Source organism: Saccostrea cucullata, unplaced genomic scaffold (genome assembly GCF_032062105.1).
Source record: "Saccostrea cucullata isolate Sc308-1 unplaced genomic scaffold, CSIRO_AGI_Scuc_v1 ctg13809, whole genome shotgun sequence".
Lineage (NCBI taxonomy): Eukaryota > Metazoa > Mollusca > Bivalvia > Ostreida > Ostreidae > Saccostrea > Saccostrea cuccullata.
The window spans coordinates 1-16,277 of record NW_026919932.1 but is presented as its reverse complement, the minus strand read 5'-3'; the positions used below and the strand labels follow the sequence as shown (position 1 = coordinate 16,277).

The 16,277-nt window shown below is 34.0% G+C and overlaps 1 protein-coding gene and 1 pseudogene across 1 annotated transcript; both read left to right on the top strand.

The window, feature by feature from the left end:
• The first annotated feature begins 8,640 nt into the window (after positions 1 to 8,640).
• On the top strand, positions 8,641 to 9,081 carry LOC134240381 (E3 ubiquitin-protein ligase TRIM45-like). Its single transcript, XM_062722478.1, has one exon. It carries the CDS (start codon positions 8,641 to 8,643, stop codon positions 9,079 to 9,081), a length of 441 nt encoding a protein of 146 aa, XP_062578462.1.
• Positions 9,082 to 9,125: 44 nt separating this feature from the next.
• LOC134240392 (uncharacterized) lies at positions 9,126 to 10,340 on the top strand (annotated as a pseudogene).
• Positions 10,341 to 16,277: the final 5,937 nt, after the last annotated feature.

Here is a 16,277-nt window from a genome sequence, read left to right as displayed (position 1 = left end):
TTGATAAAATGTTTTGAAACTATTATATAGAGATATATAGTTTGTAGATAAGATGACATGGTCAAATTTGCATGAACTCACGCGCATGCATGTGCGCTTTGCTCTGATTGGCTGAAACGAAATCTCAATATCTTTTTTGTTTTATGATGAAATGCTTTGAAATTTCTAACATAGACATGCATTAGGATGTACTACAAAACATGATATATAAAATTTTTCATGAAATCACGCGCATGCGCGTGCGCTGCAATCTGATTGGCTGAAACTTTAAATGAGTATAACTCCCTTGGTTTTCAACCAAACAGCATGGGATTTACAACATAGATAGACATAAAGGACTCCTACAGGATGGTATGGTCACCATTCACATGCATGCATGTGCGTGCACGTGCGCTTTGCTCTCATTGGCTGAAACAAAAATCTCAATATCTTTTTTGTTTATTTACAAAATGCTTTGAAATTTAAAACATAAGCATACTTTAAGATGTCCTACACTATGATATATAATAATTGTCATGAAAATACGCTCATGCACGTGCGCTGCAATCTGATTGGCTTAAACTTTAAATAGCTATAACTCCCTTGTTTTTCAACCAAACAGGATGGGATTAAGAACATAGACAGACATACATTGTAATGGACTCCTACAAGAAGGTATGGTCATCATGCACGTGCGTGCACGTGCAAATGAGTAAAATAGTGTAGACAAGATGATATCGTCATTACGCTCATGCAATCACATGAGCTCGCCTGCATTGCTTAAATTTGAAATACTTGGTATACTTTTGGAAAAACGTTGTTTACGTCTTAAATGCATAGATTTTGCCTTCTTTAATGAAACTTACAGGGAATATGGCACGAGAAGGGAGTTGGGGAGCGTTTGGGAACATCTGTAACGGTTCCGTTACAATTAGCACTAGTTATTATTATTATTATTTTTCTTCTTCCTGGGAAAATTTTGTCCACGAGTGATCTTGTAAACTACACATCTGACTTAGGTGAAACCTTTTTAGGGTTAGTAGGCATGTTATGTAGAGTTGCCGAACGAAGGTCATTTTGCGTGCACGTGCTTGCAAGAGCGCGCACGTGCAACACGTAAAATGACCAATATAATGGATATTGCCGTAATTTTTCTATTTTTTGATGAAATTTTTTGAAACTCATAATGTAATGATACATTAGTAGTATAGACAAGATAGCATGGTCAAAATAGCAAGATCTCACGCGCATGCACGTGCGCTTTGCTCTGATTGGCTGAAACTAAAGTCTCAATATCTTTCTTGTTTCTCGTCATAATCCTTTGAAATTTTGAACATAATCCTACATTATGAAGGTCTACAGCATGATATATAAAAATTTTCATGAAAGCATGCGCATGTGCGCGTGCTGCAATCTGATTGTCTGAAAATTTAAATGGCTATATCTCCTTTGTTTTTCGACGAAATTCTTTGAAACTTAAAATATAGTCATGAATTAGGATATCCTACAATGTGATATAGAAAAAATTCATGAAATCACGCGCATGTACGTGTGCTGCAATCTGATTGGCTGAAACTTTAAATGGCTATATCTCCTTTGTTTTTCGACGAAATTCTTTGAAACTTAAAATATAGTCATGAATTAGGATATGCTACAATATGATATAGAAAAAAAAATCATGAAATCACGCGCATACACGTGTGCTACAATCTGATTGGCTGAAACTTGAAATTGTTATAACTCCCTTGTTTTTCAACCAAACAGGATGGGGTTTAGAACATAGATAGATGTAAGCGACTCCTACAAGAAGGTATGGTCATCATGCACGTGCACGGATGTGCGTGCATTGGAACGAGTAAAATTAAAAATACATTTGAATGGGTGATTTTTATTACTTTTGGACTGAATGCCTTAATATACAGAATAGATGATATGGTCATAACGCACATGCATTCACTTTAGTGCAATGCTAAAATTTCAATATTGGTATCCTTCTGAGAAAACGTTGTTAAATTCAAAAATGCACAGAGTTTGTCTTATTTAATGAGGCTTACGGGGAATATGGCTTATAAAGGGAGTTGGGGAGCGTTTGGGGAACATCTGTAACGGTTCCCGTTACAATTAGCACTAGTTTTATCTGTGATACTTATTACTCATGGCAATAACTTTTCCTAATACTCATCTATGATGAAAAAATGTGTTAAAAAATAAACGTGACATTCGAAGACATATAGCAAAAAACTTCGCATTAACATTTCATTCAATGATTGCGAAAGGAAAGGTCTCTTGGACACATGCAGAACACAGTCGAGTTTTTTGTCAGGGGTGGCCAAGAAGCCTTTAGCCCCCCCCCCCTCCCTTTTTGAAGTTGCCAAGAAATGGTAAAATATTAATGATAGCGAAATTAAACGATCAACAGCTATGTTCTCTCATAAGCTGTATTTATGAAACTATCACTGTCTCCGCTAAAATGTTGGACATATTCTGCAACTATGTATGAATGATAAAAAAAAGATTTTAAAAAAAGAAGGAGAAAAAGGGATTTTTAGCCGAAATTTTAGACATTTTTATCATTACATTATTTATACATTCATAAATAAATTTGATTTTATGCACAAGATGAATGTGAAAGTAATTAATGACGCATAATTAGATACGATAGACAATTCCTTGTTTATACATGGCATTATATCTTGTGTGTGAAATGTGTTTCCGTATAATTTGATTTATTTACAAATTGTTCATGCTTGTCGTGTTGATGTGGAATTATTATAAATTCCCGAATTCTGATACTTTACAATACTGTTGTGTTAGGAATGAACATGAGGAAGATGCATAAATTTTCAACATTATGAAAAATATAAAGCAAATCGAACGCCTTTTTGTGTGCAGATAATGAAATGTAAGTGAGCTCCACGGGTATTTGTTGTCCTGAGCGCATTACACTTGACGCCCAAATTCTCACTTGGCTAGTGATACCTTTAGAAAACATTTGCATCTAGATGAAAGTTAACTCGGCAACATGCGCCATTCCATTGTTTAAGTTTTATTAGGTGATTACACCTCCTATACCCGATTTCGCGGATTCAACGATACCCTAATATCGGGTATATACGCGATTTCACGGATAATACCCGATTTCGAGTATTCTCTCCACCTGTCTAAAGCAAACATTCTTACAATTGCTCTAACCAATGCACAATGCAAACAACCAATTGATTTTAACAATTTAAATGCCCTTTCACCCAAAGATGTTTTTCTTTACCAACTTCGGTTAAAATAGGCCCAGTGGAGAAGAATTTGAAAATGTGAAATGTTTATAGACAGATGGATGGACATACAGGCGGAAAACTGGTGATCAGAAAAGCTCACTTGAGCTTTCAGCGCAGGTGAGCTAAAAAGGCAAGTCCAATACATCATCCAAGCTTTATTTGTGGGTATACATGTACAATAACAATCTAATTATGTGATTCCTAATCCATTATTTTAATCTAGTTTTAAAAGCTTCTCTACACCAACAGATATTAGATATCTCCAGTATTTAAATCACATGAGCTGGTAACCGGGTAAATATTCACAAAGAAGACAAGAAGTATATTTTAGTATACGGGATATTCAGGAGCCATGTTGGATTTAGAGGTAAGACAGCAAAACATATAGTAGATTTTAGTAAGTTACATGATGAGATAATATTTAGCAGATGTAACATGTTATAAGACATTATTCTGTTCCCATTGATGATCTCAAGTGTAGTATCATGTAATATATTGCTTTAAAAAAAATCATTGGTACACTTGTACTACACTGTAGATTACCTTGATATAAATTACAATGTACTACAAAATATAAATGACATTTACTACCTAATAAAACTTTTCAAATGAGATGTACAGAGTATTTGTTTCACTGAAAACGCTGATCAATATTTCCCTACTGTCATTTCTGAACTGTGTAACTGTTTCAGAATTTCAAACACAAAACTAAACTAGAACTGCCCCAAATGGACAAATACACCTGCTTGGTTTTCAGAGAAGGTCCCAAGTCACTAATACTTGCAAAAATGACCAAGGGTCAAAGTGATGACACACCTTCAGGGCATAAGCAATCTTTGTAAAATGGAAACTCACCAAGTTTATTCATAAGTAAGAAATAGACCGGACACGAATTATAAACTTTTTCTGTCAGTGACCTTAAACTTGCACAAATAACTTTTGGTCAATATTATGACACACCCTCAGATCATGAACAATGTTTGTGTAAAGTAGTAGAATCTAATGTTCCTCTGTAAGAAAGATATGGACCGGTCACGTTTGCACAGACAGACGGACGGACAAGGTGATTCCTAAGGGGTGTTAAGAAAGTTTATTCCATGATGAAATATTTCCGAAAATTTCAAAGTAGTGCTTTACTAAAGAGATGAATTTTCAATTATGACAAAATCACAAGAAATTTGCTTTAGATTTATGTCAATTCATTTCTTGCAAGAAGTAACAGGGTTTTTCTTCCATATGAAAATATAAGAAGGTTGTCCCAGAAGAAATCAGGAACTTTTTGAATATTACAAATACTATTCAACCAAAACTAAAAAACAAATAATTTTTTGCATGCTGTTGGAAAATCATCTTTTAGATATTTTAACAAAATATTTTAGGCTTTTGATTTCATATGCGTATAAAAACCGCATTTAAAGGGTGTGAAAGATGGGATGTCGGTGCACGGCAATTTTTTTTACTTTTACAAATAGCATTGTAAATGAAATTTCCTTTGTTATCAAGCTATACGGCAAGATTATGTCAAAATTTATACCTAAATATTTACATTTGCAAATGTTTGCAAATGTTTGCCCTTATATAACACTATTTTAACAAGGTGGTTACATCTTCGTCAATTTTTTTAAATTGATTGTTTAGTCATAAGCGGTCTATGTAATTTCATAGTGACATCACATCCCTTCGGGCTTCATGGGATTTGATCACGTGACCAACCCGTTTTACATTCCTATAAAACTCAAACAAGAGGCTCATGGGCCTTATAGGTCACCTGAGTATCATGCAACAATTTTACAACGATTGACTTTGGTTCATTTTTTAAACTAGACGTCATGGCATTCACAATTTTGAAAGAGGCACCATTGCTAATCATAACTATACACTTTGCATGTTTAGTTTGTTACTAAATACCCATAGACAGAGTAGGGGAACAAAAAATGCATTTCCACAAATCAGTAATATTCAGCAATAATCAGTATAGTGCCAATACCACACATGACCCTTGGTCCATACATTTCACAATATTGGAAAAGGCACCCTTGCTTATCAAAAATGTTTGATTAATACAAAGGAGAAGATTTCAATCAATTAATTCATTTTCAGTATATAAGTAGAGCCCCCCCCCCCTATGGTACCCTTGACCCAGGGGTGTTGAAATTCACAATTCAGGAAGAATGACCCTTGCTCATCATAGCTATATAAGGTAGTTTATCTGCTTAATACCCAGGAGCAGAGTAAAAGATTTTCAAACAATTTCTTCATTTTCTCTATATAACCAATTGAGCCCCAACCTAACAACAGAACCCTTGACCCTGGGGTTATAAAGTTCACAAAGGCATTCTTGCTCATCATAACTATGTACTTAGTTAGTTTATTTAATACCCAGGAACAGAGAAGATTTTTAAAGAAAGAATGTATTTTCACTATCTAATCAATAGAGTCTCATCCTAACACCAGAACCCCTGACCCTGGGGTCATAAAAATGTACAATTTTGCAAAAGGCATTCTTGCTTATCATAAATAATTTATGTATTTTCACTATATAATCAATAGAGCCCCGCCCTAACACCAGAACCCCTGACCCTGGGGCCATAAAATTCACAATTTTGGTAGACGCATTCTTGCTCATTATAACTATATATTTAGTTAGTTTGTTGAAAACCCAGCAGTAGAGAAGAAGATTTTTAAACAAATTCTGCATTTTCTCTTTACACTGTATAATCAATAGAGCCCTGCCCCAACACTAGAACCCCTGACCCTGGGGCCATGAAATTCACAATTTTGGAAAGGCATTCTTCCTCATCATAAATATGTACTTGGTTAGTTTATTTAATACTCAGGAACAGAGAACAGGAACAGAGAAAAAGATTTTTAAAGAAAGAATGTATTTTCACTATCTAATCAAAAGAGCCCCACCCTAGCACTAGAACCCCTGAACCTGGGGCCATGAATTTCACAATTTTGGCAGAAGACTCAATGGTAATTACATTCATGCTATCAGTTTGACTGCTTGATGTCCAGGAGTAAAGAAGAAGATTTTTTAAAGATTGTATTAATTTTAGTGGTTTTGGCCCCACTCCTCAGGCCCCAGGGGGGCAGGGACCATGAAATTCACAATTTTTGTTTCCCTTCACCCATGGGTGTTTTATGTAAAATTTGGTGTAAATTGGTTGAGTGGTTGAAGAGAAGAAGCTGAAAATGTTCAAATGTTAATACACGACACACGACGGACGAAAACGGATAGCAATAGGTCACCCAAGGTTACCTAAAAATGATACCTTTATTCTTAAATAAATTCTCTGTAATTTGGTGATCTCATGCTTAAAATTTCATTTATTTGACATCACTTTTGACAAATATATGACGATATGTGCCAAAGCGCTTAGAATTAGAAATCGTCAAAAATGGCGATGTTAACCGGTAATGTGGAGAACCAAACTTTCAAGAAACAATATGTTAAATGGGATATGACTCCTCTACATAGGGAAAAGAGATGTTAAAGATGAAAAAACACAAACATAAGTTTTGGGAAACGTGTTTATCTCTAATACATGTAGAGGGAGCTTGAAGTTGATTTGACTGGTTATCCGATAGAAGAGAATAGAGCACTTAGATAAATTAAAGACAACCTGAAAAGATGAGAGCGAGACGTCATAGGCCTACTTGAAGACCGCTGTAAAATAATTTAATGATTTAGGTTTATGATCGAGATTGTGAAATTGTCTGTTGAAATAATTGACTCCACAATCTTTTGGTACCAATAGTATTTGAGGTGTATAACTTGTTCAAAAAAACAAAATTAAATACAATGTACATCTATACATAATAAATGAATTATTTTTAAAGGCACAGGCTTCAGAACAAATCCATAGACACTACGAGATACGTTTTGATGTCGTCAGTGTTGTGCCGACAGCTGATTTGCTAGATTCCTTTAATTGAGGGGAAAATTTTATTTGTAAAGATATTTTATTTAAATTTTTAGGCATGAATAAAAAAATGTTGATTATGATGTATGGCAATTTTTAACTTAATAGTCCTAGTGTATCAAAAGATATCAAAAGAGTTCGCGTTTTTCTGGAACAACCCTCGCATATAACATCTTTAAAACACCCTAATGATAGCAATGCTGCTCATTTTGAGTGAAAATAAAGGATATTCTACCACGATTATTGCGAAGATCAAAGGAAAGCGGCGGACATTATTCTCCAATAGATCACGAACGTCATCAAAAAATTATCAGATCAGAAACACGTATCAAATCAGATTAATTCAAATGCATTTTTGGCTGTAGAATAAAATACTTGTTTAGACCGCATCGATGTGTCGTCTTTTGCAGTTTTAAACACTGTTAATTGCATAAAGTTGCTGATGAATGTCGGTTTTTATAGCTAAGCGTGGCTGGCTATTCCACAGATCTCACTACACATTAAACAACGTGATTTTAGCAGTAAAACAGGAACATAGTTTTGTTATTGTATATTCATTTTAACTGATCAATACATATTACGAACAAATGTGTAATTTAAAAAGGCTATTTTTAATGTAACAAAAGCTCACATCGTCTGCATTCCATACAAAGGTAAGCATACAAATTTTAACCCTGGTGTTAAATGGAACAGCGTAATCGAGACATGGTGACCTAATTCGTTTCTCTACAGAGGAAACAATCATCCGTAATTTAGCGATTGTAGTAGACATGGTCGAATGAAATGAAGTCCTTGTTGTCGTGAATGATAACCTCCTCGGTCTCAAAATGTTGTTTGAAAAATAAAAGCCTCGGCTTTTATCTTTCAAACAACATTTCTCTACATCAGAGGTTATCCTGCATCATTCATGAAAACTCGGACTTATTTCTTCTTTTTGTTTCTTCATAGCTCATCTTCCATTAGACAAGCTGATGAGCATAGGTATAGGATCACTTTTCAAAAGAACAGGTTTGTCATTTTGAAATTTTTGACGGATTTAATAATTTTTGCATATAGTATTTGAAAGGATGTTTTGACCTGTGTGCTTAATAATTGTCACAAATATGCGCCATTCCTATTTTTTGGCACGGACATCATCCTGTTTTAATACCTGCCCTCCCCTTATTGATTCACCAAAAGACAGTTAAAACCTTATCAGTAGCAAGAATGGACAATGTAAACATAAAATATCACACATTGTAAATATCTTCTCATAATATTTATTTTCGAAATAAAAGAAAAATGAGGAATAAACTTTCTAAACACCTTTTATATACCCCACCCCCCAAACTTTGTTTGTGGGGGATGTAAAAACTTCTCGTTTTTATTTAGAATTGCTTCAAGTTCCTGTAATCATGTGATTAAAGTCTTCCTTTATTTTTTAATTACAGGTCATCTAACTAATTTACTTAAAAGCCCCAGTGATGGACCTGCTGGACAGAGCTCAAGTACTCCTCCTCTGTGACCTGTGTCAAAAAGCTGCATTACAGAGTCATTGTGAACTTTGTCAGATTAACCTGTGTAAGGCCTGTGTAGGGGAGCATCTCTCTGATGCATCTAAAAGACACAATGTTGTACCATACAAACACAGAACTTCTACTCCTAACTACCCAAAATGTCCAAACCACACCCAGAAACATTGTGAACTTTACTGTGAGGAATGTAACATTCCTGTCTGTTCTACCTGCCTCTCCTCTGGGAAACATAAAGGACACGATTTATCAGATGCTCTACAGAAACTAAGTTCAAAAACAAATGGTTTAAAAAAAGATTTAAAAGAACTAGAGAAAAGAATCTATCCTACATATGAGGAAATTACATTAGACTTAAACTCTGAAAAAGTCAATTTGGAAGAATCATTGTGAGAAACTGGCAACAGGCTGTCACCAAACAAGGAGAAGAATGGCACAGTGAAATTGACATAATTGTCAACAAACAGAAATCTGAAATTGATGAGATGAAAACTAAACACCTGGCTGCTCTAAATAAACAGGAAAAAGAAATCAAACAGATTACTTCTGAGGTAAAACAGTGCATAGCTGATCTGAAGAAAATACTTGACTCTAATGATGTCTCCCTAACATCTGCTTACAAATCAGAGAATGTTGAATTCAGATCTTTACCTCCTAGAGTCAATGTTACATTACCAAGTTTCTCTCCACATCAAATCAACAGAGAAAAGCTCCATCAAATGTTTGGTTCTCTGTCAGAATTATCCATTACAACAGAAGAACATGGCTACATAATGAAGACACCAGAGACTGCATCCTGTCCTCAAGTCAAATCACTGCTTGATGAACCAGAGCTCATCACCACCATAGAAATTGGATATGAATATGGGCTATACAGTGTTACCTGTCTCAGTGATGAAGAAATCTGGACATGTGGGAATAACAAAATCATGAAACTTCATAATCTCCAGGGCAAACTACTGAAATCAGTCCAAACAAAGTCAGGGAACAGACCAAGTGACATAGCAGTGACAAGGAGTGGAGATCTAGTTTATACTGATCCTGATACAAGAACTGTAAACATAATGAAGAATGACCAAATGCAAGAACTGATCAAACTACAGGGGTGGAAACCTAAAACATCTGTAGTACCTCCTCTGGTGACCTCCTGGTTATTATGGACAGTGATTTTAAACAATCAAAAGTTGTCTGTTACTCTGGCTCCAAAGAGAAACAAACCATTCAGTTTGATAGTAATAGGAAATCTTTTTATTCATTTTGGTGACAGAAAATACATCAGTGAGAACAGGAACCTGGATATCTGTGTTGCTGACTTTAATGCCAGAGCAGTCGTGGTGGTTAATCAGGCAGGAAAACTCCGATTTAGATACACTGGTCAACCCTCTACTAACAAGAGATTATTCTCTGCATATGGCATAACAACAGACAGCCAGAGCCAGATCCTGACAGCAGACTATGCCAACAACTGTATCCACATCCTAGATCAGGACGGACAGTTCCTCCGTTACATTGAAAACTGTGATCTACAGGCTCCATGGGGTTTATGTGTAGACACCAGAGACAACCTCTTTGTGGCAGAGTGTCACAGTGTTAAAGTGAAGAAAATCAAATACTTGTTAACAATGGGTTAAACGTAAACGGTTTGTAACTGAGATAATAACTGTGGCTGAGTGAAGTAGAATGATAAAGAAATTCAACTAGTTGTAAACTCACTGAAATGTGAAAAAGGTTTTATTTTGTTACAAAAGAGCTAAAACTGAAATTCATAAATGTCTCAATTAACAGATAACAAGACTCAAAACTACATAATGTATAGCAGATGATGTTCAAAATCAAAAAACACCGCAGCCGAGAATAAATCACTCTAAAATTTGAGAGTGACATTATGGGTCCTGCTTCTTCGGGGAATGAGTCATATCAGGAGTTATACAAGTGTTACAGGTCCAATAAGAATAAGATGCGGTCAGGGTTCATGCATTTATTATAATCTGATCGAATGATCGATAATGAGCCCTAAAATTGTAAATATAAATACATGTAAATCTGCAAAACAAATAATTACAAGCATAAATAAACATACATCACATGAAATATAATGGTATGACAAAATGTTTAATATTACGCTTTCCCTCATGATAAATATGTTTTGTGATATTTTTGGATTTTTACTTTTAAATATACCAAAAACTGCACCGGTTCCTCATTTTGTTTTGAAATTATACAACTAGATAAACATCCGCACAAGCGCGGGAAATTGAATTTATATACATAGTTACCATTTGAAACAGAAAATTAAATAAATTGTATCTGTAAATTGTAGATTTTACTGATAGACTACATACTTATAGATGGAAGAAATACTTTGTTCAAAATCCCGCATGAAGTAAATGTACGCCACCATCCCACTCACTTTTTGTGAAAACTTGAAAAATTAAATGTCTTTAATTGATGTTTATGTGAAACCTCATACAATGTTTCGGATATTGCACTTCAGATGTTCTTATTTCATCTTGATGAAGGGTAAAAGCAGCGAATATACACAATTTACAAATAAATTGATTTTTGGGGTTGGGGAGGGGTAAAAATTCACAGGTACTTGGGTCTTGGTTTATAAATATATTTGTACCCTTATCGATAAGTAAAAAGGTTTTTTTATACAGCAATAAGGTACATACATCTACATATTCATAAACCAAAACCCATGTACCCGTGTAAAAATAAGCTTTTGCGCGCACACACACACACCCTCCCCTTGTGAATCGGCCGAGTAATTGATGCAAAAGACTTTTTTAGAGAAAAAAAAACTTAATTGTCTTTATTACAGCACAAAACTTTACAGCTTTAATTGTATTTGAACAATACCTTATTTGTAAGTTTTCTCGATCTCTTTTTTTTTTTTTTTTTTTTTTTTTTTTGTAAGCAAGTTAATTACAAAATACAAATTGTACGTTGGGTTCGTTGCCACAATGCTCTCAGTATGGAAGGAAAATACAAATTTTTTTACCGATAAACTCATAAGAAAATCATACACATGCTAAATATGTATTGTAGTATTTCGATACATTCATATATTTCCCATTCTTATAATAATTACTCTTATCATTAACTCGTCACCAATTTTTAACATTCCTCGCTACCAGAATCAGATATTAGAATGTCATGTGACTATATTACACACATGACATTCAATAAATTTTTGCCATAATAAATATTAGTGGCTTTCCCGGCAACAATATGTTTCTAAAAATTTCCAAGTAAATTTAGCTCGTTTTTCCCAAACTATTGTTTTAATTGTACTGTGGTTTCATCAATTTTCGTTGTCATCAATTTTCGTTGATTGTGTAAAACATACATTTTCGAGGATACGTAATTTCGTGGACAAAAGCTTTGCCTATACAAATGTATGTCATATTTCGTAATTCAATGAACATTTGAATTCGTGGATCTGCTCAACAACGAAATCCACGAAAATTGGTGCTCAACGAATATTGATGAAACCACAGTATTTTAATTTATCTAACATCATTTGTTGTAAAACTATTTAATCAAATAACTCGTTAGTTACATTATTTACAAATATTTCTTGATTAAAACAATGAAGCAAAAGGGACATGATGTTCTAGATGCTTTCGCCAATATTGAGATCGGTGATTGACGAAAATAATTTCCACTTTTTGCTTTTTAATCGGTTAACACATCTTATTTCTTTTAAATCATTTAAATCATGTTTTGATTGAATAATTGAGTGATGAAATTTTATGAAATAAATAATCGATTGTTTGTTGTCAGTTTCATTAAAATTTGCCAGTAGCTTAGATCCGCCAACCGGAAACGCCACCATACTCACGTTGATGCTATCTCATGGCTGTTTTTAGAAAATTTAAGTAGACTTTTAATTTTATGTACGATGCTTGCTATCCGAGTGAAATCTAAATATAGTTTACGGACATCATCTTGTATGTAATGTAGTATTAGAGGAGTAAGTAAGAACTCTTGTGCACCGTTTCGGGAGTTTATTTGCAAAATTTATTAATTTATAAGTATAGATACTGCACTCTGAATAAAGGGCAATAACTCTTAATTTCAACTAACAGATTCATAGGGCTTTACAGATAAAACATAAAAATAAAAGTTAAAAAAATAGATTTTGGTATTTAAGCTTCAAGTTGGTAAATCAAAAAAATTTGTCAAACATACTTTATAGCCAACAGCTTCATTAACCAGTTCAAAGTAATAAAAGATATATAGATCTAAAATAAATAATACATGTTCATACCAAAGACAATGTGTCAGGAGGCTTTTAAATGAATAAGATTTTATGTATATCAAATGGGAAACCAGCACCCAGTCATCAAAATAGTATAAAAGTTCAAGGTGCTGCATACACATTTAAATGTAGTTTTCAACATTCAGATTATTTAAAACCAGTGAGACTTAATTAAGCAAAGTTATTAACTTATTCTAATCTTTAACCTTATAGATAAACTTTATATTTACTTTAAATGTCATAGTCAAAAGTATAGAGAATTAATTAAACATCGAAATTAGTAAAAGAACTCTAACCTGCTCGATCAGGACCAAGGTCTGGATAGAATGTGAGAAGCATGAATTGCATGAAATCTACCACCTGACAGACCGGTAAAGCTATACACAATGACCCTACTGACCTAACCAATAGCAGGAAAGGGCAAGGCCTCATTTACCATAATAAGGCATCACATGACACTACCAGACGGAGCAAAACACTACACACAAGTCAAATCACAACACAAGCACATGGCCAGGTAAACATTGAAATCACATTAAGGGCCAATTTGTTTCTCAAAAACTGGGTTTAGTTTTGAACCAGTTTTGTAAACCGTGCATTTGTTCCACAAACTAGTTTTAAACTAGTTTAAACCCAGAACCGGTTTTTCATTTGTTTTTGCTGTAACTGAAACCAGTTCGTTAAACCAACCAAAGAGCGGGAAGTATTCCAATATGGCGATGATGAAAGATTGTGACTATTCTAATAAAGAGAAAAAGTTATGAATAATTGTTTTTTCGGACACAAACAACTCTTTTGACTAAAATGCCACATTCTGATATTTGATGTTTTATATATAAGGCTTCAGAGAATAGATAAATGCTGCATATTGAAAATAATGGTGTTTGTTCAATAATAATGAACAGATTATGTTATATTCCTTTTCAAAAATACAAACTTCAATATGTATGGTAAATTGTAGAACATACTGTAAAGACAGCTTAATATTCAGAAATCTAACGAGTAATTATTTATACCCAAGTGTTAATTTTTCCATGTGTTTAAATGTGGAAATTTTCATTTTGATTAATCTTTGAGGCATTAAAAATATATATACTGCACTTTAACAATAAGTAAGATAGTCAAAGAATATAAACATGATAAATACTTTATAATTTCTTAGATTTAAGCAAAAGGTTTAGATGTGTAATGTGGTTAATACATGTTGTTCTGCATCTTTTTGACGCCATCTTGTACATGTATAAACTGTTCATTTTTTTTACCGAGGTAAACCGGATTGGAATTTAAACCAGTTTGAAGAACTAGTTTTAAACCTTAAACCAAAACCTGAACCAGTTTATGTGCAACAAATTCGCCCTAAATCATATAACCAAACATTTAATATTTTAACAAATTTTTTTAAATGTGACCTTACTACACAAGGCTTTCTGGGTAAGGCAAAAAAAACATTGCAGTACAGCCGAAATTGTGCTTCTACCTCTGTGTTTTTATCTCGCTCATATCCTCAGTTAAAGAAAACTTTCTGGGCACATGTAAAAAAAACATATTTAGAATGGAATAGTCTCTCCATGAAATGAAGCAATGCATTTTTGAAAATTAATACAACGCAGCATTGTTAAGGCTGAAATAAGGGGGCGGGGCCTAATTTATACGGGAAAAGTCTACTGTGGCATCATACAAAAATACACATGTAGTTTTTTCCTCATAATACCAGAAAATGATACAATTTGCAACTTTAAACTGTATTAGCATAATAAACAACAAATGAACCTATCAATGCATTACAAATAGTTGCGAATTAAATCCCAGGTAGCATGTTATAAACAAATCATTTGATTTTACTTACAGATTTTAGATAGTCTATTATACTAATGTAAAACCTTTGTTTTTTGCGATTATTTAATAATTATCGAGAGAATGTATTTAATTAAAAATATACTGTGCTTTTGTGTACAGGTTTGGCATATTTAATATCAAAGTGCCTTTTAATTAAATCGCCTTTTCGCAAGGACATACACTTAATAGATCTTAACCATTTTTTGAATACAAATAAAGAATATGTTCCTTTACCTAAAAAGTGCTGCTGCTTTCTTTAAATAGATAGCGTGACTTAATAAGGCCATAGAATACTTGGTGAAGATCAAGATATTTCGACATGAGCCCATTTACATGAAATTTTAACTATAAGAGGCCCAGGGGCCACAGCGCTACCGAGCACATCGGCTAGGAAAAAGCACATATCAGAGCAGAACTGAAAGTTTACTGAGGGGGGGGCTTAAATTTTAAAACCCCCCCAGGTGGTCATGATTTGAACAAACTAGAATCTGCAATACCTGAGGATGATTCCATATAAATATCACTAATCATGGCTTTGAAGTACATGTACTTGAAAAGAAGATTTTTAAAGGTTTCCTTATATATTCCTAATAGTAAGTAAAACTTTGGTCGGCCATTTTGGCCCCACCCTAGCCCCGGGGGTCATGATTTGAACAAATTTGAATCTAAGCTACCTGACGATAATTTCAAATGAGTTTCATCTTTCCTGTCTGAATGGTTTTTGAGAAGAAGATTTTAAAGATTTTTCCCTATATACCCCTATATAAAACTTTGGTCGTCCATTTTGGCCCCGTCCTATCCCCGGGGGTCATGATTTGAACAAACTCGAATCTACACTACCTTAGGATGATTCCACATGAGTTTCATCTTTCCTGACCTGGTGGTTCTTGAGAAGAATATCTTTTAAAATGCCATTATTTTTTCTAATTCAAAATTATCTCCCCTTGAAAAAGGGCGTGGCCCTTCATTTGAACAAACATGAACCCTCTTTACCCAAGGATACTTTGTAGCAAATTTGGTTAAAATTGGGCCAGTGGTTCTTGAGAAAAAGATGAAAACGTGAAAAGTTAACGACAACGACGACAACAACGACGACGACAGACAACGGACAAATTTTGATCAGAAAAGCTCACTTGAGCCTTCGGCTCAGGTGAGCTAAAAATGTTAAAATGGCATTACAATGTATCAGTCAGATGTTTTATTTGGTTGCACATTTGTTTTATTCATTAAAAAGTATATTGAGCAATTATATTTTTTACTGCAAATTTCTGTAAGAAAATTGTGAACACCTCTTAGATTCATAAAGTATTATTTGGTGAATTGTCACTTTCTCTGAAAAACCCAGCGGGGGGTATTTGTCCCTATTGGACAGTTCTAGTTTTCAGAATGACAGCCCCCTTCTTGTAAAAGTAATTGTCTAACAAAGGTAAAAGCTTCAACTCCAATTTTTTCAACTCATGGATTATAAATAAACACATAAATATAA

Coding starts and splice junctions, on each gene's coding strand:
- LOC134240381 (XM_062722478.1), top strand. CDS start 8,641: ATGGACCTGCTGGACAGAGCTCAAGTACTCCTCCTCTGTGACCTGTGT.